The sequence below is a fragment of the Corythoichthys intestinalis genome, chromosome 14 (genome assembly GCF_030265065.1).
Source record: "Corythoichthys intestinalis isolate RoL2023-P3 chromosome 14, ASM3026506v1, whole genome shotgun sequence".
In the NCBI taxonomy this organism is placed as follows: domain Eukaryota; kingdom Metazoa; phylum Chordata; class Actinopteri; order Syngnathiformes; family Syngnathidae; genus Corythoichthys; species Corythoichthys intestinalis.
Window position 1 is genome coordinate 9,998,712 of NC_080408.1, and position 26,984 is coordinate 10,025,695.

Here is a 26,984-nt window from a genome sequence, read left to right on the forward strand (position 1 = left end):
AGTCAAGCGTGGTAGTAAAGTTGTAAGAAGTTTTAATACAACCAACCTAATCAAGCATTTAGCGACATACCACCACAAACAATATAAGGAGTATGTTAAGAAAACCGAAGACAAAAAGAAGAGTCGTACGCAACTAACACTGGCAAAAACTTTTGCTATGCGTGACAAACTGGCACTCGACAGTCCCAAAGCCCAGGAGATAACAAGAGTCATTGCCGAAGAATTCATTCTGGATGACAAGACATTATCTCTCGTGAGTAAAGACGCACCATCCAACACTTTTATGCTGCATTCCAGAGAAGTGGGAAGTCGGATTTATCCCACTCGGATGGTACCAGTTCCGACCTCAAAGCGTTCCAAGCGAATGTAAACAACAAAGATGGCTGATCGCGACGAGGTGTGTTTTATTTTGGCCATCCAAAGACATTTTGACCTCCAGCGAACCTGCCTTCCTATAAGCGATCAAATAGTAGAGGAAAAACGACGGCTGCGTTATTGCCCACACTGTAAACTGCCTTTTTTTAGTTACATCCTTTGCTGATCGTCAATATAAAAACATAGCACAACAAAGATAATTCACTGTATGAGAAAAAAATACATGGCGTCTCAAATAAACTTGATTTACTTCATTATTGTGTTATCATTCAATACGTTTTCTTGAGCGCCATTTTGTCCAGTGACGTCAGATTGAAACAACTTGGAAGTCGGGGTAGTTATTTTTTCTCCGACTTCGCGACTTGGACCTCCCAGTTCGAGTGGCGTTCCGATGATATTTTCCTAGTCGGAGGTCGGAAAAGTCCGACATCCCACTTTTCTGGAATGCAGCATTAGAACCACGGTACAACATGCCCAGACGTCATTACATCCTTCAGCGATTCGGCCGTGGAAGATTCGAGAACAATTCACAAACATCCAAATTCCGATTACGGCATTGCGTCCCGAGAGTAAACAAGTAAGCTTCTCTAATAGATATCATATGTATATAGAACTAGATGCATAATGACAGACTCGACGCCATTAGCAACACATGCATTGAAAACTACATGCGTTAGTAAACAGCCGCCATCTTAAAGCAGGAGACTTCCCTTGTAGGCTGTTGTAGTGAACCTTCCAACCGAACCTAATTAACTTTTTATCTAAAATACTCCTAAATCGGCAAAATCTTGACTTGAATCTATCTTCAAAACAGTTTTAAAACTTTCACATGTCAAAAGTAGACAGAAGGGAAATTATGTAATAACGGGAGCAATTTTAACAACTTTAACAGTTGATTCGCAAAATTAAATTAATTGAATGTAGATTAAAGCTGCTGATACAGAATGGGGACATGAGTATTTTATTTACTGTTTTAAAATGTTAACTTGATACTGAAATAGTCGTTTATTTAAACCAGAGAGGCTTTTTATACAATTATTGTAATTAATGCACGAAACATTAAAAGCATCTAATAGCTTGGGGGGGTTGTGGGATTTTCCACTGACAGTTTACGATATTATTTGCACGTTTTACTGACTGACGATGCCATTTCTGTTTGTTATTTATAATGTTTTGTGTTTGTCACTAAATAAACAGGTCAGTTTCTTGTTACCAACCTTTGTGTGTTATTCAAACTCACCTAATTCAGCTGGCTAGTTGTTATCAAGAGTACTAAAACACTTTTCAACATGAGTCTGACAACTAAGTAAGGAGGCTAAATAACTTTAAACTTTAATACGTGCTCAGATAGGCCGGTATCGGCCAGTATCGGATCGGAAGAGCAAAACAATATCGGTATCGGATCGGAAGTGCAAAAATCTGGATCGGGACATCCCTAATTTGGAATTAAGTTAACAGCTACAGTTTGTTGAGTTATGTGTCAGCGATTCACTATGAGAATTGTAAACAAGTTAGCATTCGTAGCATTTAAGCTAGCGGACTTTTGTTAGGCAAATTAGGCTAACTGAATCTACTAAATATACATATTGGTCAGACTAGATGGACGCTTGAACACCAATTGTTGTGCACATAAGTGTACATATGCGTGTTAGCTTTACAAATTGTCAAAAGTGAAGGAACTAAAAAGCATCAAAAAGCTCAATTGCTTTGTTTGATGTCTGTAAAACTGAACAAATTCACGTTTAGTGAGGACAGAACACGTCATATTAATAAAGTAAAGTAAAAATAAGATACTGTGAGGTACAACAAGGTATTGTTTATCATCTGTACGAGCAAAAAGCAGAAAACATATATATTTTTTAATTAAAAACCCAATCCTTTTTACCCAATTACGATCCTTTGAAAAATGGCGCGATCGGCCCGATTTCCGACCACGTGATTGTATCAGGACATCCATACAAAAAATTTGATTTTTAGTTTGCATTATTTTTACTGATCTAAAAATATAGGTGTCAGATTAGCATCAGATTGCTATCGAAAAAACATATCTGGGAAAAAAAAGAACTTAAAAAACCCTCAACTGTACAGCAACAACAAAATGCTGTGAATGGTTCACTGTCAAACCAGAGAAAAGTAGTTTAAAAACAGGTTATGTTGCTCTTTTGGCTCCTTGTGTCAACACTTATCTACTTGGCTAATGCGTTTCTAAAACCTTAGGAGACCCTCGAGGACAGAGCCTTCTTTTGTTTATCTCTGTTGCTGATTAACCACACGCTCAACGGGAAGACTCCTGCCAGGCTGCTTCGAAATGCTGCCTAAACATGGCTGAACTTAATAGGTCATTTGCAGAGACACTATTCTCGTGGAAGATTTTGGCAGCAACAATTGTTTTTTTTGGTTTTTTTAATAGCGACACCATTTTTAAAACGATAGATCGATTTTGGCAGGAGCATATCGATAACCTTTTGTAAAACAAAGTACCGCTATATATTAAAATTTGGATATATCGTCAACTTCTAATATGCATATGTAGCCTTAGAAAGCAGAACACTGCATAATAAAGTCAATGAGGACTTTGCACCAGCCTGGGCTGCGGGACGTGCTCTTCACGCCAAATACCTTTAAAACAATAACACTGCAGCGGTACACTCATTCACTTATCCAGTCTGACATTAACGCCACTTCCTGTGATTGTTTGCTACATGGATTATACTTGTATATATAATTACATAAAGTCACCAGTGAAAAGCAATCATTTGCCCATCTGCTCCCATGAAAGCCATAGATCATCCCGCCAAAGCTGCCTCACAAAATAATAAATGAGGATAGCTATTAAAAAGAATCAAATCATTTTTGTTATACAGTACCTTTTCCTTCAATATGGGGTGCGCCGCTCAATCAGGTACTATTTGTTGTATTTTGTCAACACAAGTCAAAGTTGGCTCATATCTCCAAAAAACTTGTTACTTGGGTTGCCCTTATCTGAAAAGGCTTATTGGAAGGAATCACTGTATGTCCCGAAGGGAAGAATCATTTCAACCCACATGTAGCAATGGATTTTTTTTTATCAAAGCAGTTTTAAACTTTTTTTTTTCTGCCGCAAGCCACATTATGGTTTCCCTCAGCAGCAGTGTTGTTTTTGGCAGCCCTTTTAATTAGGGCCCGAGCACCAACAGGCGCGAGGCCTTATTGTTTTGCAAAAGATTCTTATTCTTCCATCTTCATGGCAAATGAGAATGGCCAATTTGAAGGCCTGAACATGCTCGAAAACTCACCAAAATTGGCACATACATGCGGCTTCACGTAAAGTTCGATAATTTTGCAACGTTGCGAAAAAATGTAACAAAATGGCTCAGTGGCACCTCCTTGAAATTTTCAAAAAGGCCTCTTCATTTAGGTTTTCTCAACCTACAGCCATGAACTTTGAGGAGTCGATACCTTGTGCAAAAGTGCTCCAAAAAGTCTCTTGCACCCATGTTCCAAACCCAACAGGAAATCGGATATTTTGGATTGAATGTTAAAAAACATGCAATTTTAGTCAATAAACAGTGTGCACGTTTGAGACCATTGCGCCTAGACAGTTAGTTGGATCCTCCTCAAAATTGGTGAGACTGTTCATGAAACATATGAGATGTTAAGTTATCAAAATGGTGAGTTTTCATTCATGGGCCTGACCTGGGCGGGGTGCCAAAGTCGGGCGTTTTTTTGGCAAGACGCCAAATTCAGTAAATGACTAATATCTTCCTGATACAAGGTGCAATTTTTTTCATATGTGGCATGCATGAGAGGTATTCCGGCCTGAACACGACTGCATTGAAATATTACCCATTAGGCCTGGTGCCCCCTAGTGGGAACAGGAAACTCCCTTTTTAACGAGAAAGGCTCCTCCTCCTCGGGAAAAAAAATCAAATTACCTCAAACCTGCATCAGAGGAGCCTTAAGTTCAGGTATCTGATGAAAAAGGTTGAGTTTTCGTTGAAGCGGCGGGGTCCAAACAGGAAAATGAAAAGACACTGGGCATTTTGTCTCACAAGAAATTTTGAACTGTCATAACTTGGCCGATATACGGCACCAAACTTCCCGTGCTTGTTGAGAGTCATACCCTGAAGGGTCCTGTATGGGTCAATTGCTTCAACTTTGTAGCGCCAACAAGTGGCAGCAGAATTTAAAGCCTTAACAAGCTCAAAAACTCACCAAAATTTACAGATGCAGCTTGGTGTAAGTTTCGATAATTTTGCAACCTTGCAAAAAAAAAAAAAAAAAAAGTAACAAAATGGCTCAGTGGCGCCCCCTTGAATTTTTCAAAAAGGCCTTTCCTATTAGGGTTTTTCAACGTAGGGTGATGAAATTTTGGGAGTTGATACGTTGTGCAAAACTGCTCAAAAAAGTTTCTTGCACCCATATTCCAAACCCAACAGGAAAACGGGTATTTTAGATTAAGTGTGAATTTTTTATTATTATTCCTTCTTCATGGCAAATGAAAATGGCCAATTTGAATTCCTGAACATACTCGAAAACTCACCAAAATTTGCACATAAGTACGAAGAGCTATGACATTTGGGGAGTCGATACGTTGTGCAAGGGCCCGTTCAGTCCTGCTTGCAGGGCTAGTTTTTGTCTTAGTCTTTAGAACAGACATGTCCAAAGTGCGGCCCGGGGGCCGAATGCGGCCCGTGGTCAAATTTCATCCGGCCCCCAGCCTCTGTCATAAGATCAATAACGTCTGGTCCGCACACAGACTTTATAAATTGGTCAGCAGTACTGCTACCAGCATATGAAGTAGCTTACACATTAAATGCTGCTCCTCATTTACCCACTAAAAGGAAGCAGCCCTTTAAGCAACATTACCCAGTGTGACCCTTGACTTCCAATTTTCTAAAATGGCAACAATTATCAACAACAACAACAACAACAAAAGTTCAATGTGAGGCGATATTACCAAACATGACACGATGACATGTACGGCAAGATTACAGGGAAGAAATTGAAGCAACTTGAAGTTAGTTTAATTTCACAGCAGCAGTATTTCGCAAGATCCCGAGAGTCTAAAGAGAACGCCACAAAGGCTAGTTGCGAGATTGTTGAAATTATTAATTAAAAAATAATAATAAAGCAAATGTGACACACAGAATTGCTTGCTGCAATTTGCTTAAATATATTGTTAGATATATTGTTCTACGTAAAGGACATCAGCCAAGGTCGGCCCCCCACATTTTTACCACACCAAATCTGGCCCCCTTTGCAAAAAGTTTGGACACCCCTGCTTTAGAACAAAAATACTTATTAGTCTAAGTCATATTTTAGTCAATAATCGATTAGTAATCGAATAGTAGCCTCTGAATCGTAATCGAATCGTTAGGTCCCCCAAGATTCTCACCTCTACTCATTAGTCTCAATCAGTGTTTTTTTGGCAGCCATTTTAATTTTCGTCTTAGTCTTTTGGACGAAAATACTTATTAGTCTTAGTCATATTTTGGTCATTTCAAAATGTTTTCGTCTTCGGCTAGTTTTAGTCAATGAAAACTAAGTTAGTGTAAACTAAGGCTAGGTTCATACCGCTTGTCTTAATGCACAAATCCGATTTTTTATCATTTGTTTTTTGGCGTGCCCATTCAGACTGCCTTTGTCCATTGAGCCCGTTCAAGTATTACGCATGCGCACTAATTCACAGTCCGACACGCACTGAGCAAGCTGACCCGCATGCGCAGAAAATCAAAACAAATGACTACACATGCTATCTGTCATCCGTCATTCCAGGGTGACCATATTTTGATTTCGAAAAAGAGGATACAAATAACAGACATTAATAATCAGCGTTTATATTCCAAGTTTATATGGATCGATAGCATGCAAGTACTGTCCGTGCATGACAAACACACATACGGACAGTTTGCCCCGACTCTCGGCCATGTAAGCAATCTTGAAATACTGCTCATATGGAGCAGAGAGAAAACCGAACATTCTCAGGCTTATCCTCAACCCATTTTTATTTTTATGACTGTTGTCAAGACCGACCCTTCGCCAAAAGCCGTGTTCAAGGCAAGCTAGGTGCTAACGCACAGCTGCACCGCTACCTTAGCGCCCTGTCTCTCGCTCTTTGATGACGTAATTGCTGCATGAATTCCGATTTTGGAGACTTGACAGTTCGGACCGCTGCAACATTCTGGAAAAATGTGGCACAGATCAGATTTAAACCACATATGAAAGTGACCCAGATCGGATTTGAAATGGTCCACTTCTATGTGACGTTCAGACCTTCAAGTTAATACCTCACTCGAGTCAGAAAAACACGAAAAAAATCGGATTTGTGCATTAAGACCTGCAGTATGAACCTAGCCTAAGTGTAGTTAAAAGACATTTAGCAGTGTTTGGTCGTGTCACTCGTGTGACGTGCTGCAGCCTCACTCACTTGCTTAAAGCCTTTGCTTATACCAGGCTCATTTTGTGAAACATATGTGTCAGATGCTGCTTGGTAAGTTTTTCTTCCTTATCTTTGCTAGATATGCCATGTTGCTTTAGCCCAGTGGTTCTTAACCTGGGTTCAATCGAACCCCAGGGGTTCGGTAAGTAAGTCTAAGGGGTTCGGCGAAGGTAAAGAAACACAGAGCCCCATTTTCGTACGCCTATTAAATCCAGGCAAAGTGTTTTTTTAGACCAGGTTTTAGACTGGTTAGCTTCCAATTTACAGGCTTAATCTATTCCTTTTAACTGTTAGTCCTTGATCTGATGGGAGGAGGAACTGGTTTGCTCAGTGGAAGGTTGACTTGCACTTAGTATGAGGGAATATAACACACCAATAGGCAGTGTGGTCTCAAATTTTGACCCGTTTATCAAACATGCTGTCAAAATGATAAGAATTTTGAACGGGATTTTGCCAAGTTATTAGCTTGCTAGCTTAGATATATCGGTTTTGAATTTGGAAAATGATCTAATTCCGAAGGGTTCGGTGAATCCACATGTGAAACTTGTGGGGTTTGGTACCTTTAGCAAGGTTAAGAAGCACTGCTTTAGAAGGTCTATGCTGAGTGATTATCACACACTACTACTTGTAGAGTTAGCACAGCGTTTTCGTCAGCATAACGTTCGCGTTAGCATTAGCATTTAGCGCTGTGACTCGGTGTCTCGGAAAACATTTAACACATACAATTCGTGGCGTCCAGGTGAGCTTAATTAATTGTAAATAATTTACTGTTTTCCTGCTGAGTGTGCATTATCTTAATGAAAATGGTGATATCCTTGTAGACTACAGTTATGTGCTCGTCTGCCATGTTATTTCGAAATTGTTGGAAACCTTTTATTTATGTATTCGTGGACTAAAACTTTTAAAGTTTATAGACAAAGACATTTTGAGAATTGTCGACTAGAACTAGACGAAATTTGAGATTTTGTTGACTAAAAATAGACGAAGACGAACACATTTTGAAATGACTAAAATATGAATAATCAGTATTTTTGTTCTCAAGACTGAGAAAAAAATAAAAGGGCTGCCAAAAACAACACTGTGCTCTGGTATACTACACAGACGCATCCTGCAATGTACTTATGTAATCAAACAATGACCTAAGCAACTCACCTACACACCCTCCAGCCATGTTTGGAAAAGCGACTGCTACCAAAACAGTGTATTTTAGGGCTGCAGATCATTTCAAAACAAATTAATATACACTTGGAAGTAGAATATGGCGAGAGGTGTGACTTCAACTTCTCATGCTTTTGCCGGTCCCAATCTATTTTGTATTTTGGCTGGCGAAGCAACTGCTTTGCGACTTCCTGAATGGAAGCGAGGCCGGAGGCCAAGAACAAGTCTGAAGGGAGAGTATGTATGTGGGGCCCCCGAGAGAGGAAGTGGAAAGGAAAAAAGGGAGCTGGGAGGAGTGAGACGGCTCTGCATACATCACATACACACAATGCAGTTAAGGAAATGCTGCCTTCACGAGTGAAAATGCTTTCAATTGTCATTTTGTAATACTTTTGGCTGTTTTTCCACTTGTATTGTTTTCACTCTACTAGCACCACCCATTTTTAGCATTGTAGCAAAATCCTGATTTGCCATTGATGTTTATTTTTCAAAAGCTCACGGAGAAAACATTTACACATATTCTTTTTGCCTATGTTTCAGAGCGTCTTATGCTGCAGGCATTTTTTGTATTGCATCGTTTGTTTTAGTTGATATTTGTGAGTTTGCACGTTTTAACAGAGGGTCTGATATCATTTCGGTGTATTTATTCTGTTACTTTGTTGTCATTTATGTGAAGCCAAGCAACAAGGTTTTGTGCTAAGCTAAATTAGCCACTTCATTTGATTTGCTCATAACGGAGCTAGTCTTCATGTGGCTTCTCCTTAGTGGTGTTCGGCAGCTATTTTTTGGGTCGGCGGTCAGGGCATCGAAACTTTGAATCGAAATTAAAAAATTCTAACGCTTCTGGGAGAACTGGAGTGTTAGTCCCGGATCCCATCGATGCTCCATGCCCAACCCTAAGCAACACTATGTAACTTTTCAGTTTTGGTTGATTTTTGCGACGCCAGTGGACAAAAGCGGTAGTGTTTTGCCTTAAGGAAGACTGCGTTTCCTATGCACTGTGTAGTAAAATCATTAATCAATCAAAAATCAATCTCCCGGTCGCCTGCATATGGATTAAACGACATTTCTGTTTCCAGCGGCTTTGTGAAGTATGAATAGTAATAAGGTAAAGAATCCAATTGTGGTTAAACAATAGCATATGACAGTTAGCAACTGTGTTGCTAAACACACCCCTCCGCCCACCTTCCCACTGACGAGTTCGGTTGGGGGGCATCATGCCAGCGAGTGAAAGCCGGGCCAATGTTTATTCTTGAGTATCCTAGTAGCCTCCGTTTTTTTTCCTTCTCGGATGAAACTTTTTGTCTCTTTTGTTGCTCTGCCATCTTTGCAGAATTCGCGCAAAAGCGTTCGCATCGACTTCCGTCTTTATAATGAATGGGGAAAGGGGTAAGTGATGTATGCTGTAAAGCAGTCAGCACATATGTAGTTTTTTTTTTGTGGCATGGTTTCTGCCACCCTTTTCAAAGTTAATTAGTGCCGGTCAAAGCGATACAGACACCTTCAAGATATAAAAGAGGTGTTATTCAACTAGTTGTCAGTCAACATATCAAAAATGTTATGAAAATATTTTATAAAGGTTGAAAAGCTAACGAAGGTTTCTTTAAGTACAGGGAAAATGTAATTTACCATATGCTGAATCAACCTTTTTTAACAGTGGCTTATCCCTGGTCGCAGAAATAATGAATTCTTCTCCAATCGTGAAAGGTTTCTTGGCTTTAGCAATCCAGTTTGCCATGTGGTATGATGCTCTCAGTGCATTCGCTTTTGTTGCCTTGTTTGCTAGCTTTTAGCGACATATCAAGCAGAATGGACTTGGTTGTAGGCTCATTTTCTGGCTCAGAAGGTGGCCTTTTCCCTGTAAAAAAGCTGCCTAAAGACATTGCCGCCAACAGCACACAGCTAACAGCAGCTAATGTTACTGTTTTGACTGTTTGGCTGCTATTGTCAAGCCTGGGTGAGGGTTGTCACGTCTTGGTATATTGTTGTCTCTTCTAACTTTATTTTGAAGCCTCACCCTCCTGTTTCCACCACTCACCCTTCCTGCTGTCTCACCTGTCTCTGATTATGATTACCTATTGTTCCCACCTGTGCCCCATTCCTCGTGTGCTTAAATGGTTTGTCACTCCCTGGTCTCGTGCCAAAGTGTCTTCGCCCTTCGTTGTCACTACAGCCAGTATTCATAGTCCAAGATATTCTACGTTGTAAATTTATTCATAGTATTCTACCACAGTTTGTTGTTATTTTATGCCTAGTGCCAAGTCCTTTGTTATAGTGTCCTACTCCAGTACATTTTGCCTAAATCTCTGGTTTCCCGTTTGCATCATTTTATTTCATAGCTTGTTATTTTCTCCATCACGAGCACCCTCAGTTTGTTCCTGCTTCTGATTGTGTTCAATAAAGACTGAATTCTGCACGTGAGTCCGCTCCGTTCCGTCCAAGTGTGACAGTTATAGTTGTGCAAACACTCCAGTAATAGTGGCCAACAATTGGAGAGCGACGTACACAAATCTCTACTCCGATTAGTCTAGAGCAGAGGTAGGCAACTCCAGTCCACGAGGGCCCCTATCCAGCTTGTTTTCCATGTTTCCCTCCTTTAAAACACCTGAATCAAATGATCTGCTCATCAGTAAGCTCTGCAGGAGCCTGATAACAATCCTGATTATTTGAGTCAGGTGTGTTGGAGGAGGGAGACATGGAAAACAAGCTGGATAGGGGCCCTCGAGGACCGGAGTTGGCTTCCCCCGGTCTAGAGAGTAGACAGGCATATTGATGTGTCAAGAGGCAAAGGCCAGATTGCATTTGTTAACAAATTATTTATTATTTCTCTTGTGGCCCGGTAGCAAATTTTCGAACCGGTACCGGGTTCCCGGCCCGGTGTTTGGGGATCGCTGTTCAAAAGTACAAGTAATAAATAGAAAAGCCATCTCTTTTCATGCTTCTGCTTTGAATTGAAATGAGTTATTACTAGTAGATGCATTCGCAGCCACCCTCCCACTTCAAATGGATTGGATGTCTATGGCCGCCAATGGCAGCAATTGACTTAATTTTGGGACTATTCAGGTTATTTCCTGTTAATTTTTGGTCACGAAGAAGCTCAAAATCGACAGAAAGTGACCTGTAAATGTCCCCTCAAACCGGGAAGACTGGCTGTGACTGCTCTGGTTTCAGTGCCATTGACGGCACTTGACGTCCAATCCATTTTGATGTTTGTTCGCAATGGGCTCATATAGACACGATTCTAGTGGAAGATTTTGGTAGCAATCTGTCGGTTCCTTTTTTATTTAAACAGTGACAACTTTTTAAATTACATATCGATTCTTAGCAGGAGCATATCAATATCTTTTTGGGATAAAAAAAATTATTGTGATGTACAGTGATCCTTCGCTACTTCGCGCTTCAAACTTCGGGCCCTCAGTCCATCGCGTTGTTTTTTTTTTTTCCAATTAAAAATAAATAAATAAATTAGGGCTGTCAAAATGATCGCGTTAACGGGCGGTAATTAATTTTTTTAATTAATCGCGGTAAAATATTTGACGCAATTAACACACATGCCCCGCTCAAACAGATTAAAATGACAGCAGTGTAATGTCCGCTTGTTACTTGCTTTTTGGTGTTTGGCGCCCTCTGCTGGCACTTGGGTCGAAATGATTTTATGGGCTTCAGCACAATGAGTGAGCATGGTGTAATTATTGAAATCAACAATGGCGAGCTACTAGTATTTTTTGATTGAAAATGTTACAAATTTTAATAAAACGAAAACATTAAGAGGGGTTTTAATATAAAATTTCTATAACTTGTACTAACATTTATCTTTTAAGAACTACAAGTCTTTCTATCCATGGATCGCTATAAGAGAATGTTATTAATGTTAATGCCATCTTGTTGATTTATTGTCTTAATAAACAAGTAGAGTACTTATGGACCATATGTTGAATGTATATATCCGTCTTGTGTCTTATCTTTCCATTCCAACAATAATTTACAGAAAAATATGGCATGTTTTATAGATGGTTTGAATTGCGATTAATTATGATTAATAAATTTTTAAGCTGTAATTAACTCGATTAAAAATTTTAATCGTTTGACAGCCCTAAAATACATAAATAAATAAATAAATAAATACAGATGAGCCGTCCGGAACCGATCACGCAGTCTCACTTTCCCTCCTTCTGCTTTTTGTTGGTCAGGCAGTGCACTGGAGTTGCTTATTAAAGTTAACGATGATTGACATACGTTAAGTTTTGATCTTGCAACAGATGCTCGGAAGCCGAAGCTTCAAAGCGCTGCATGCGCCAATCATCGTTTAACTTATTAAACAGTTGCTGTGGCAACTCATTATGTGTACAGTGAGCAGCTTGAGCGGATTTGAGTGGACTCACTCAATGAAGCATTTAATAAAGAGACATTTTTCAACTTTATTCTTATTAAAAAATATTTCGGTGGGACAGTAACATGTTTAAAACATTACATTACATTTGAAGTGCTTAAAAACCATTTATTAAAATTAGGGCTGTCAAACGATTAAAATTTTTAATAGAGTTAATTACAGCTTAAAAATTTATCAAAATTAATCATAATTAATCGCAATTCAAACCATCTATAAAATATGCCATATTTTTCTGTAAATTATTGTTGGGATGGAAAGATAAGACACAAGATGGATATATACATTCAACGGTATATAAGTACTGTATTTGTGTATTATAACAATAAATCAACATGATGGCATTAACATTATTAACATTCTGTTAAAGCGATCCATGGATAGAAAGACTTATAGTTCTTAAAAGATAAATGTTAGTACAAGTTATAGAAATGTTATATTAAAACCCCTCAATGTTTTCGTTTTAATAAAATTTGTAAAATTTTCATCAAAAAAATAAACTAGCACCCCGCCATTGTTGCTGTCAATAATTACACAATGCTCATGGGTGCTTAAGCCCATAAAATCAGTCGCACCCAAGCACCAGCAGAGTGCGACAAAACTCCAAAAAACACAAGTAACAAGTGGACATTGCACTGTGCTGTCATTTTAATCTGTTTGAGCGGGGCGTGTGCGTTAATTGTGTCAAATATTTTAACGTGATTAATTTTTTAAAATTAATTACCGCCCATTAACGCGATAATTTTGACAGCCCTAATTAAAATATCGATATACATAAAAGCTCATTTTTAAGCTATAGTTTAGGGGAAAAAATGAAAAAAACGTCCTATTTGTATCTCTTTTCAATGCTAAATCTAAATAAATATATTGAACACACACACAAAAATAAATAAGTAAAAATTTGTGGGCAGGGGGCGCTACTTCACAGTTTTTCCACTTATCGCGGCGGGTTCTGATCCGCATTAGCCGCGATTAACCAGGCATCACTGTATCACCTATTTATTGTCACACCCCTAATAGGATGAGTTATATGGTTGCTTAGTAACATGAGACAAAAATATTGGATGCATCAAGACATTTTTTTTCTTTATCTGTGGGGTCCATTTAGATTTTTTTCCATTTTTATTAGTGGGAAAAAAATGTGTGTCTCGTGAAACAGTGATAAGACTGAGTAAAGTGTATAAGAAGGTCAAGGAATGTTCGTTCAGGGTGGACGTTCTAACAGAAGGTTTTGCCATTGAGAAGGAGTACACAACTGTTGGTGACAGCTGTTCCGTCACTGGTCAATAAAAGTGTACAAAAACGAAGGCAAGCGTGAGGAGGAGCAATTTGGAGGTGAACAAGGGTGTACGGTTACATTGAGTTTGCGTTGACCTTTGAGACACCTTTTGAATTTCAAGTATTTGAAGTGGAAAAAGGAATCCTCTAAAGTTGAGCATATCGCGACATGTTCTGGAAAACTACACCTCAAACATTAAAAATGCAAGTTAAAACCACCATCATGATGCAAGTCAGGTTCGTGTGTAGGTTCTGTATTTTGGAGTGGTTTTTTTGGGCGCCACTGCAAAAGTTTAAAATAGATGGAAAATAACCACAGAACAGGAGAGGCTTTAAAATGCTGAGTAACGTATGGCCGGCTGATGTCATCAAATCTTCCAAGACTTTCCCTTTCATGTGACACCAAAGAAGGTAGTGCTGCTACGATTAATCGATTAACTCGAGTATTCGATTAGAAAAAAAATATTCGAATTAAATTTTGTTGCTTCGAGTATTCATTTAATTAAAGTGACGTTGTAATAGTTTATTTTGAAAGTGTTTACATTTACTTTATTGATTAGTGTGGATACATTGCCCCCTGGTCTGCCTCATTTCACATGGCTGAATCCAACTGCTCCCTGTTAAGACCAATGTAAGCTTAGTGTTTGTTTGGGCTAATGTTTTTTTAATGCATTCGTAATTTAGTTTATACAGTGACCTCCATAATTATTGGCACCCCTGAAAAAGATGTGTTGTTTAGCTTCTAATGATTTGAGAAAAATCCAACCTTCAATACAAGTGATTTTGGTCTCCCAGGCGCTCCCAGGCTTCAACTGGGACCGTGTGCTTTGTTCAGATGAGACCAAGATTGAGCTTTTTGGCAACAAACACTCTAAGTGGGTCTGGCATGCCACGAAAGATGCGCATGCTGAAAAGCACCTCATACCCACTGTGAAGTATGGGGGTGGGTCAGTGATGCTGTGGGGCTGTTTCGCTTCCAAAGGCCCTGGGAACCTTGTTAGGGTGCTTGGCATCATGAATGCTTTGAAATACCAGGACATTTCAAATCAAAATCTGTTGCCCTCTGCCCGAAAGCTGAAGATGGGTCGTTACTGGGTCTTTCAGCAAGACATTGACCCTAAACATATGGCCAAATCTACATAGAAATGGTTCACCAGACACAAAATCAAACTCCTCCCATGGCCATCTCAGTCCCCAGACCTTGTTTTGTTGGCAAAAGGGGGTTGTACAAAGTATTAACACCAGGGGTGCTAATAATTGTGACACCCATTATTTGATGTCAAATAATTTCTTTATGTGGGATTTTTTTTCCCCACTGAATGAATGCACTAGTATTGAAGGTTGGATTTTTCACTTTTTTTCCATTAAGGTCCCATATTATTTGAATAAAAAAAATATATTAGAAGCTAAAAAACACATCTTTTTAGGGGTGCCAATAATTATGGAGGACACTATATTTGCTGTATTTAGCTGTTTTTGTGGGAATATGAGTCTGAACCATTTATAAAGAGCATTAGAAAAAAAAAAAAGTTAGCATTTTATAGCATTTAAGCTAGCAGACTTTTGCTATGTAAGTTAGCCATTTGTTCTTCTGTTGTGCATAGATCCTCATTTATTTATTTTTAATACCGTTTGAGGCTCAGCTCAGGTATTTTAATTTTTCGTGTTCCTCATCCGATTACTCGATTATTCGAACTAACTAGTTCATCGAGTAATCGACTACTAAAAATAATCGATAGCTGTAGCCCTACTTTATTTACATCAATGTATGTATGTATGTATGTACACTTACACACACACGTATAATATAAGAAAGTGAGAGAATGAATGTACAGTATGAATTTTGTTATTTATATATTATGTAATTTGTACCAATATTATTTTATTTACGTTTCAAAGTATTGTTTAATGTTCCAATGATAACATGCATTTATAGGGTTACAATTATTGATGTTTTATTTACAAAAAACAAAATATCTTAAAAATTGGGGGTAATACTACTTCGCAGTTTTCCACTTTACGCAGTCCGTTCTGGTCCCCATTAACAGCGACAAGTGAGGGATCATTGTATTTCTGTTTTTATTTTTATTAACACTGTATTGATTTATAAATTTATTTAAAATAATGTATTTGACAGTAAGATATAAAAAATAATGCAATAATGATTAATAATTCGAAAAATATAGACTAATTTTCAGACTATAAGGCGCACCAGACTATAAGCCACCATCCACCAAATTTGACATGAAAACGACATTTGGTCATAGACAAGCTGCAGCTGTCCTCACTGTTTTATTGGATATTTACACCAAAAGATATTAACCTGTAACACTTTATTTGACGGCGGCATCATAGGACTGTCAGAAGAAGCTTTGCAACTAATTGGTTCAAAGCTTCATGGTGGTTCATTTGATTTCATTGCTTCGAGAAGCTTCATTTGGCCATTTCTGCTCCAGTCAACCTCTGCTGCCACATGCTGTCAACACTCTTCATCCAACATGCCTCCTATCATGCATTGCAGCACTACAGATGTAAATAACAATCAAAATTCATGTTCTGTGCTAATTATTTCTTCGGTTGTTGTTCCAGTTGTTCCATTAATTGGTAGTTAGGGTATTTGGTAACACTTTATTTGACAGGGGCGCCATAAGACTGTCATAAGACAATCATAATTATGACATGACACTGTCATGAACATTAAGAAATGCTTATAACAGATGTTATTTAAAGTCATCCTGCAAATTATCTCACTTTTGAATGGATGTAAAAGATATGAGGGGGATGTAATTTGCCAGATGACACTTAATGACATCTGTCATAAGCATTCAGTAATGCCCATGATAGTGTCATGTCATATTTATGACGGTCTTATGACAGTCTTATAACGCCACTGTCAAACAAAGCGTTACCTATTAACCCAAATAAATCAACAAAGAAGCCACACTGGACTATAAACCAAAGATTTCAAAATGAGGCGAAAAAGAAGCGACGAATCGGCGGAAAATTACGTTAATAATAATTGCTATTATCTTTGTTTTTTTAATGACCAAAATTGCCACTTGCCCCGTAAAGGGTTAAAGGTCTTGTGTCAACTTTTGAATAGCTGTCTACTTTCCCTGAAAAGATTCATGAACTAGTCTACACAATACATTTACTTTTGTTATTTTGTAGAATCTTTTTTTCTTTATCAAAACACTTGAAAGTAATTGGTATTTAGGTTTAGCGTTTGAACAGATTAATGGTGTTTCAACTTATTTCAGTAGGGGGAAACTAGCTTGGCTATAAAGTACAAGTAAATTGAGTTATGAGCTTAGATGCGAGGTGAATCCAACTGTTAAATCAAAGCTGCAATGGTTATTATCAGACTAAGACGAACACATTTTGAAATGACAAAAATATGACTAAGACTAATAAGTATTTTTGTCCAAAAGACTAACAACAATTCACTGTTGTCATCCAACATGCCTCCTAGCATGAATTGCAGCACTACATATGCAAATAACAATCAAAATTCATGTTCTGTGCTAATTATTTCTTCAGTTACTGTTCCAGTTGTTTCATTAATTGCTAGTTATGGTATTTGGTAACATTTTATTTTACAGTGGTGCCATAAGACCAACATAATTATGACATCACACTGTCATGAACAATAATGAATGCTTATAACATGTTATTTAATGTCATGACATGCGGCAAATTATCTCACTTTTGAATGGATGCAAAAGATCCGAGCTGGACATAATTTGCCGGATGACACCTAATGACATCTGTCATAAGCATTCAGTAATGCCCATGATAGTGTCATGTCATAATTATGACGGTCTTATGACAGTCTTATGATGCCACTGTCAAATAAAGTGTACCTTATTAACCCAAATAAATCAACAGATAAGCCGCACTAGACTATAAAAGCCGCGGATTCAAAATTAGGGAAAAAGCAGCGGTTTATAGTTGGAAAATTATGGATTGCTAATATCTTCGTTTTTAATGACCAAAATTGTCACTGGCCCTATAAATTGTTAAAAGTCTTGTGTCAACTTTTGAATAGCTGTCCACTGTCCCTGAAAAGATTCATGAACCAGTCTATACATTCACTGTTGTTGTTTTGTAGAATATTTCTTCATCTCTTCATCAAAACACTTGAAATTAAGTGGTGTTTAGTGTGGGGAAACTAGTTTGGCTATGCAGTACAAGTATATTGAGATACGAGCTTGGATGCCAGGTGACTCCAACTCTTAAATCAAAGCTGCAATAGATATTATCAGACCAAAAGTTGTCTGAGCCAATGTGAGTGGGCAGCATAGATTACCTCGACCGCTGAAGCTCAATGGCCGAGTTGGCGATCTGTCCGCCCTCCAGGCAGTAGTTCTGGGATCCTTGTCTGGAGAACGCAGCGGGCGCGACCCCCTGAGTGTATGTCTGCAGTCTGCCCCGGGCCGAGGAGGGCAGAGCCGAGAGAGGCGAGCCGAACGTGGGCGCCGGAGTAGCGAACGCCGGGGCAAACGCGTCGCCTTCGCCGGGCTCCGCAGCGGTAGGAGACGCAGAAGCGAACGAGCTGGTTCGGCTGCTCGCCAGGAGAGCCTGGTTGGCCAAGGCGGTCGCGGCAGCGGCAAGAGCGGCAGCCGAGGAGGAGGAGGCGGAGGTGGTAGTGGCGGATCGCTCCACCAGGCTCCGTCGGGCTTCCGACTCTCCTTCCACGGCGTCGTCATCCACCTCCTGGCGCTCGTCCTGCACAGGTCGTCCATCAAGGGAGATGTTGGTGAGGAAGGAGAGCGCCGCTTGCCTCCGCCTCGGGTCGATGCGTTTCCGAGTCTGCGACTTATTGATGCGGTGGCCGTGCAGGAGCGTGGCCGTGGCCGCGGAGGGGCTGCTGCTGCTGGCTGCCGTCGCCATGCTTCTCCGCCCACCTCATCCACCTCCACCTCTCGCTATTCACCTACGATGCATCGAAATGTAGCCTGAAATAAACTGTACTCTGTGGGTGTATAGAACGTCGATGTACACTGTCCGTCTTTTTTTAAGTGCACGCGTGGAAGTGGGTTGAAAACAGGCAGGTCACGTGGTTGCAGTATCGTAGCAGCACGGGGAGCGTTTGGGCCAATCACGTGGTAGCTTACCCTCTCCACCCTTTTCCTGACTGTTGCTGAACAAGTACTGTACACGCACAACAGAGTTCTGTGTGTGAAACAATTTGCAGCCAAAAGTCCATGGCACACTTGTTAACACATAGCTCAATGCCCTATGACCAGAATAAGTAAGTTTTGTGTTGTCCAATAACGCCCACTGACGGCCAAAAGCTGGACATTGCATTTTGTGACAACTGCAAACTTGTAAAAAACCGCCCTCTGGTGGCGTAGGTAGATCGTCAATGTGTTTTATTTTCTTTTTAACTGCTTCAAAGGAATTTTAACTCTTAGGGACAGTGGACACTAAACTGCTAGTCAAAGTTGACCCCCCAAGACCTTTAGCCAAGGACGCAGGTTTACATAGGGACGCTAGGGACATAACACTACCAACTTTTCAGGATGCTGAAATTGTCCCCACCAACTTTTAAGCAACCTTATTTGCATTATATTATGGCTTCAGTTATATAGGTCATTAAGATTGTCTTCCCATATATTGTAAGGATAGAATCGACCCGACCATTATTAAGTGAATTACAGTACTTTCATTGCTTACATTGACACCTATAATTGCTGAATGTGCCAGTCCATTTTGTACCCTCAAACGCACGTTTGATTGGCTGACGACTTGACCCCCCCCCCCCCCCCGCGACACACTCACACAGCCCCAACAGAAATACATGTCGACAACATGCTGCCTCCTCCGACCCCTTCGAAGACGAGGGATATTATTATTTTTTTCACCAGCAACAGCAGCCACTGTAAATAATATAAAAAGATGTCAATGTTGTGGAGGTTGGGAACACACCACTAATTTTGCTACTGAAAGTCCGACCTACATCAGCAACATGCTGCCTCCTCCGACCCCTTCGAAAACTAGGGATATTAGTTTTTTTTCACCAGCAACAGCAGCCACTGTAAATGATGTAAAAAGATGTCAATGTTGTGGAGGTGGGGAACACACCACTAATTTAGCTACTGAGAGCAAGTGACTATTTTTGGCCCATTAAACAAACGTTTTGTTGGGGGGAAACTCAAGCTCTTTGGCACTTCATCGGGCAATAATGGTTAATTAAAAAAAAGAATTTTTTTTTTTTTTTAAACGTAGTTAGATGCACAACTGACTTGACCCTACACTCTTCCATAAGCAGAGGTGGGTAGTAACGTGTTACATGTACTCGGTTACATTTACTTAAGTAACTTTTTGAGAAAATTGTAGTTGTAAGAGTAATTTTACAAAGCCACAGTTTTTACTTTAAAGGTGTAGATTTGTGAAGAACGCTACTTGCTGTTACATTTTTAAATAAATAATTAATAATAAATAAATAATATATTTTTATGTATTTTTTTATTTTTGCTCGCAATGCCAACGGTAGCTCTACCAATTTCACCAATGAGACGTCGCAACAATAATCGCATGACTCCATTATTCCAATCAGACGCAAGATCGCGTTCTATGTTCAACCCAACCTGTTCAATGATGTGGTGTCTTTAAAGCACCGTAAAAAATGAAGTATTTGACATAGAAAGCTGCCTTCAACCATAGGCGGATTTTAAGTGGGGGCCAGCCCCCCCCTGGTGTCCGAAAAATGTCATTGCATGTAATTGACTTACCTACATATTATAAAAGTTGTAAAGCAATAAAACTGCAACAAAAATGAATGAAATTAACCCCAAAATTTTTTTTTTATAATGGGTCAAAATCATTTTTCAAGCACCTAAGATTGTCATTTACTTTTCATTTAATTTTCAACAACAACAACAAAATGATTTAGACACAAATGTCCTCATCATAATATGGCCAATATAAAAAAGGATTGCTTCAATCAAAGAAAGCTGTTTCAATTAAAAAATTAAGTGTTCAAGTGCAAATTTTTCAATCTCAAATATTTTTTTGCATTCAAAAACATTTTCTATGATTGAATTTTTTTTTTTGATTGAAGTGATTTTCTTTTGAAAATATATATTTTTTGAAGCAACTTATTTTTTGTTTGAATAATAAAGGCAAAAATGTCCTAGCCAAAATGTGACCCAAACACATATCAACATTACTTCAATCAAAAAAGTTGTTTCAATCAAAAAAACTTGACTTCAATTAAAAAAAAAAAAAAAATCAAAGAAAAATAACTTTCAATGCATTTTTTTTTAGTTTTCTGAGTTTAAAATTTATTTTTGCATTCAAACATTTTTTTTCTTTAATTGAAGCGACATTTTTTTATGTTGACTAATAAAGACACAAATCTCCTTCCATATGGCGCTGCTCAGGGGATACAATTTTCAAATAAGGTAACTACATTGGCACGACACCGGCGGGTGTACCATACTAAATGGATGACAATCTTGGCGAAAAGTATTGCTTAAGTAGCCTGATTTAGAATTCCCCTAAAGAATGATGGGAAAAAAACGCTCATCGTCAACTTGTTATTATAAATATTCTAGTAAGTTAATTTTATTGCTGACACTGCATTTCGTGGTCATCAACATGTTGTGCCCCCCCCGCCCTAAAAGTCAAACTCAGCCCATGCCCTCAACATGACTCAAATGCGCGCATTTTAACCCCTATTCCAGTTTTTATTTGGCGCAAATTGACCGTGGAAAAACTGAGATATGATCCTTTTAATTTTGTGATCGTAATTATGAAGGAACAATTCACTATTCAAACTAGGATCTATCTTTTCCACCAGAAGGCAATCATGATCTTTGGATGAAAAATGTTTTTTTTTGTTTTTTTTTTATAAATTATTTTTCTGTCATTGGAATTCAATTACATATACTAGTATATTTGTATTTCTTTGATGTGGTTATGTAATTGGGTATAGTACAGTATCTTTATAACAACAGTTAATATCGATAACTTTGTGCTCAGAAAACAATACCATTGTTTAAAGAAAACAAAAAGTCAATCAAAAATGTAAACAGCTACTCACAATGTTACCCATTACTTGAGTATTATTTTCACCAAATACGTTTTTACTTGTACTTGAGTACATTTTTTGGACAACTACTTTTATCTGAGTAATATTATTTACAAGTAACGTTTCTCTTACTTGAGTAAAATTTTAGGCTACTCTACCCACCTCTGCTCGTAAGTGTGTCAGAAATGACCCATACTAGGATCAATGTGTTTTTATGCCATTTTGGTTAAGAATAATCACTTGTATAATATGTTGTATTATATTAAGGACAGGGGTGAAAGTGGGTGGGTACGGCCAGGAACGCAGTTCCGGTATAAGAATCAGGGCCGGAACGTTGTTCCGGTATACGGTGCATTGATTCCGAAAACATGACGGCAACAGTCAAAACGCTATGTAAAAAAAAAAATTAAAAATACAAAGCTGCTACACATGCGTTTCATCTCCAAGAAGAAAATAATCTACAACAATCAGATTTACATACACAAGTGTTAACAACAAGCATAATAAATTGCTTGTGTAGCGTAATCCGTTTCCACCTATATTTATTATTTATTTTATTCCACGGATGGCATGGAGTTTTCCCCAGCTGCTGCTTATCTGAGTTTGACGATGACGAGTCACGTTAATGTGCGAATGCACGCAGCAAAGCGAAACGCCTGGACTCATTTATCCGTTCAATTGGCTGACATACTGACATGTGGTCACCAGAGATAGTTAGCTCTGATTGGTTCAAATGTGCATGTTTTCTGAAAAAGCATTTAAAAAAAGAAAAAAGGGCAATGCAACTAAAAAATGGATCAAATCTTTAAGAGCAAGGAAAGAGTTAAGGTGACTTATTTATCATATTTAGTTTTATTTGCTCTGATGGGGAGCTTCAGAACATCTTAGCTGGTAATGTGCACTTTGGACTTATATTTGTTCATTTATGTTAGGCTACTTATTCATTTCCTTTTAATTAAAAAAAGTCAATGTTTGCGCGATCTTCAAAATATATTCCATTTCACTCTGCATAATATAAGTCATGTGTTCTTCTTTTTCTGAATGTATGTTACTTATATCTTTATTATTTAAAAAAAAAAAAAAAAACACAACAAAAAGTAAATGTTTGCATTATCTTCAATTTTAATATACATCCTATGTTCTTAAGTAGTTAAAATGGAGATTTGGCATTTAGTATGTTGGGAAATGAGGGAAAATAAAAATTAGGGGATGGAGGTTGGAGTTATAGCTGTTTTTGTTAACTTTTATTTTGCAAATCATTGAAAAAACACAATTTTGAATGAAAATCAGTTTTTGTAAGTGTTATAGAAATAACTGACCAAAAAGAGTTTTCTTTGCATTTCAGTAGTATTGACCCCCCTCCCAAATAAATAAAATTTCTGGCTTCGTGGCGACCTTCACGTCGGGGAGTTGCGGCAAGAAATTCTAACCACTTTCACCCCTGATTAAGGACTACACAAGATTTTCACGTTTGAAATATCTTCATTTTTCACTCTTTATCAACATTTATGAAAGAAAAAAAATACAAAAACAGCAATAGATTTCATCCCTTCTTGTATTATATCACATGTGATGAAGAGCTCCGTCTGTCTCTTTTCGGTGAGACAGTTGTGCTAAACCCTTGTGCAGGCCTCAACCGACTTCTAAGGATATTGTGGCTCAGTGTTCTGCCCTGGGTAGGAGGTAACTTGCTCCAGTAAGAGCCCTAACAACTCATTTGGTTGACCAAGATTTGGACACTTTCTTCCTCACAGCACACATAAGTGGAAATTTGTGAGTCAGATTGATCCTGTTTAATTGGATTTTTAGGTGGTCGACTGCCACTGCCACCTGGACAATAGTCTGGGTCCTCATCAGAAATTTTGGACTCCCACTCCGTTACTGCCTCTCCAGCCATGACACATTGGATAAGGAAAGGTAAGAGTCATTTTTTCAGTTGATCTATATGTAGCTACATAAATAAATACACACACACTACGTAAACGGTAATGCTAGCTAAGTTAGCTAGCTACTGTTAGCTAGTTATCAAGTAGGCTAATTTGTTGATTATAGTAACAATTAGAGCTGGGAATCTTTGGGCACCTAACGATTCGATTACGATTCAGAGGCTCCGATTCGATTATAAAACGATTATTGATGCACCCCCCCCTCCTCCTTTTTTTTTTTTTTTTTTTTTTTTTTTTTTTTTTTTAAATTAAATGTTTTGTACATTAGTTCCAAAATTGTTCAAAAATCCTCTCAGGCTAAACCAAACTACTATATCAGTATCAAGTTAACATATAGCAGTAAACAAATATACAAAAATAACAGTAAATAAAAAAACTCCTGTCCCCTTTCTGTAACAGCAGCTTTAAACTACATTCAGTTCATTTAATGTTGTGAATCAACTGTTAAAGTTGTTAAAATTGCTCCCGTTATACCATAATTTCCCTTTTGTCTACTTTTGACATGTGAAAGTTTTAAAACTATTTTAAAGATAGATTCAAGTCAATATTTTACCGATTTAGGAGTATTTTAGATAAAAAGTTAATTAGGTTTGCTTGGAAGGTTCGCTACAACAGCCTTGCAGGGAAGTGTACTGCTTTAAGATGGCGGCCGTTTACTAGCTTTTTGTAGATGTGCTGCTCACGCTACCGAATCAATGGTGCATCTAGTATAAATGATATCTACCATTACATTATGTGGATGACGTACTTTGTAGCAGCTTTTCAGCAGCAGTCAGGTATGTTGTTGTGTTTTTTGATCTCGTGGCATGAGTTGAGCTAGAGCCGTGAGTTGAGCATTGGCATTACCCGAGGGGCCGGGTAATGAGAAGCATGATGTTTAGCTACTCTCGCTGCGTTCTTCCTCGTTGCGCCCCGAAGACCGAACGGCGCGCTGAGTGTGTTGTACTTCCGCTTTACTTGGCATATTTCAATAATCAGAATTTGGATGTTTGTGAATCGTTCTCGAATCTTCCACGGCCGAATCGCGAATAATCTAAGAATCGGAAATTTTGCACACCTCTAGTAACAATAGCCATGAAAGACACACACCTAAAATATTATATAGATATAAAATATCAGCTCTTGCTGTGTAAAATAACCTTCCTGAAGGGTGACACTTCTGATATACCTAATCTGTGTGGTCCACAGTTTATTCCTGACAGCCAAAATTGATAAGAATCATAGGTTCCCTATGGAAAATGCACGTGGGTCATTTTTGACCCACTAATGCAGTGCTTCTCAATTATTTTCTGTTACGCCCCCCCAAGGAAGACGTAAATGTTTCGCGCCCCCCCAAACTCTCTGCCGCCACTGTAAATAGTATCATTTGTCTATAAAATTACTATTAGAAATACGCATCTGCCTAACATTGAGTCCTTTGTTTCTAATAAAGAAAAAAAGTAACATAGATCAACTTATAATAAAGTATAACTTTATTAACATTGTTTGTAACAGAGAAGACTTGACACGTATCAATTTGCCTGAATTTCCAAAAAAAGTCACATCCAAACTGTAAAAAATACACTCAAGGTACATTTTTGACCATTTGATACAGAAAAATAAAATGTAATAAAATCAGTAAATAATAACAAATTAAAATTGATTAGAAACATTCACTCATGAGGAGAATATGCAAAAAAAATGGACTCAAAAAAACAAAACTGAATAAAAGAAAAAGAGAGTGTCCTTGGACAGAAGGACAGTTTTTATTTTTGCTGCTCACAGTATTTACCTCCTTTGCAATAGTGTGGAGTTATTTTGCAATGAGCATGCTAGCAATGTCAATGCTCACTGGTTTACTGATATAACACTGACAAAGCAGGACGATTGTTGGCAATATTCGGCACGTTTTCACTGAAAAACAGTCAAGCGGCTTATCAATGAGATTGTGGTCTAATGTCTTTAAGTGGCGTCTTAATTGATTTGGCTTCTAGCTGTCTGCTATAATGATTTTTAGACACAGTAAACAGTGGTCTTTCGTCATCACCCACTGTATTAAAACTCAAAGCTAAAAGGCAAACAGCACGAAAAAAGCGCATTCTCGGCGGCCGAGGTAGAACTGTAGGTGACGATCCCAAGCCGAAAATTGCACTTCTCGGGCGGCGACGTGAGAGCCGGACAAGACAGTGGGTCGCTGCGTGAGTGAGTCCGGTTGGAAAACGGCTTTCGATAGCGGCGGCGGCACACTGCTCTTCATATCTGTTTTCTGTGTGTGCTGAGTGCTCTTCCTTAGTTCAAAAATACTGCGCGCACTCTGAAAATGAGAGCGCCACTGCCACCCACTGAGCGGATGTGCAAGTACACTTTATTCCAGTACGGCAAAAAAACAAAAAAAAAAGCATGTTCCCCGAGGTCACATGCGCCCCCCCTGGCATCGCTCTGCGCCCCCCCAGGGGGGCGCGCCCCACTATTTGAGAAGTACTGCACTAATGGAAGCTTGGGGTAGTGATACAAAAACTACAATTTCCTCAAATGTATGCAAGGTAAGTTAAAACACGTTTTTTAAGGAATACCCAGAATATGGAATGATGTCAATTTTTTATCATGAAGATATTTTGAAGAAAGCAACCTCACTGGGTCATGTTTGACCCACTTATGCATCTAAGGGTTGAAAAAGTCTAACTAATTATTATTATTTTTTATTATATATTATTAATTAAAATTTTCAATGAATGAATGATCATTATCATTAGTTTTTGAAAATTATCGTATTTTTATATTATGAATGTTTTTATGATTCTAAATACATTCATATCTCATTACAATTTTAACCCCTTCAGACCTTTATTTTTTCTTGCTGGGCAAAAAAAAGGACCTGCGCAGATTTTTACTCTTCTAAAACACCAGAAGAAAGTGCAATTTTTTGGTCGGGGATAGTTCATGCTTTTATTAGTTATTTTTATGTTAATTTGTTTTTAATGACAATTGAGCACTTTACGTTATCCTTTTTGAAGTTGCATTTGGTCACCTATTTTCAAAGACCTAAAAATAGCAAAGAGGGCGTGGCAAACCTCATGATTCGATTTTGATGGGTAAAGCTCCATCCAATCATCTCCCAGAAGTGGCAATAGCAACTAAATTTGGTGTATTTATTAGTTTAGAGAAGTGAACGCATCACGTCCTTCAGCAGCATGCTTAGGTCTGAAGGGGTTAACAAGAGCTAGATTAATTAAATGAAATGAATAAAAATTAGGGCTGTCAAAATTATCGCGCTAACGGGCGGTAATTATTTTTTTAAAATCAATCACATTAAAATATTTGACGCATTTAATGCACATGCCCCACTTAAACAGATTAAAATGACAGCACAGTGTCATTTCCACTTGTTACTTGTTTTTTGGT

General features: G+C 38.4%; 1 protein-coding gene across 3 annotated transcripts in view; it reads right to left on the reverse strand.

The window, feature by feature from the left end:
- cables1 (Cdk5 and Abl enzyme substrate 1) overlaps positions 1 to 18,695 on the reverse strand; it is a 63,650-nt gene extending 44,955 nt beyond the window's left edge. For all 3 annotated transcript variants that reach the window (XM_057857316.1, XM_057857317.1, XM_057857315.1), the window contains exon 1: positions 17,929 to 18,695. In XM_057857316.1, coding sequence (XP_057713299.1) covers positions 17,929 to 18,512 — 584 coding nt within the window. In that variant the 5' untranslated portion in view covers positions 18,513 to 18,695. The remainder of the gene's footprint in view (positions 1 to 17,928) is intronic.
- Between the last annotated feature and the right edge of the window lie 8,289 nt (positions 18,696 to 26,984).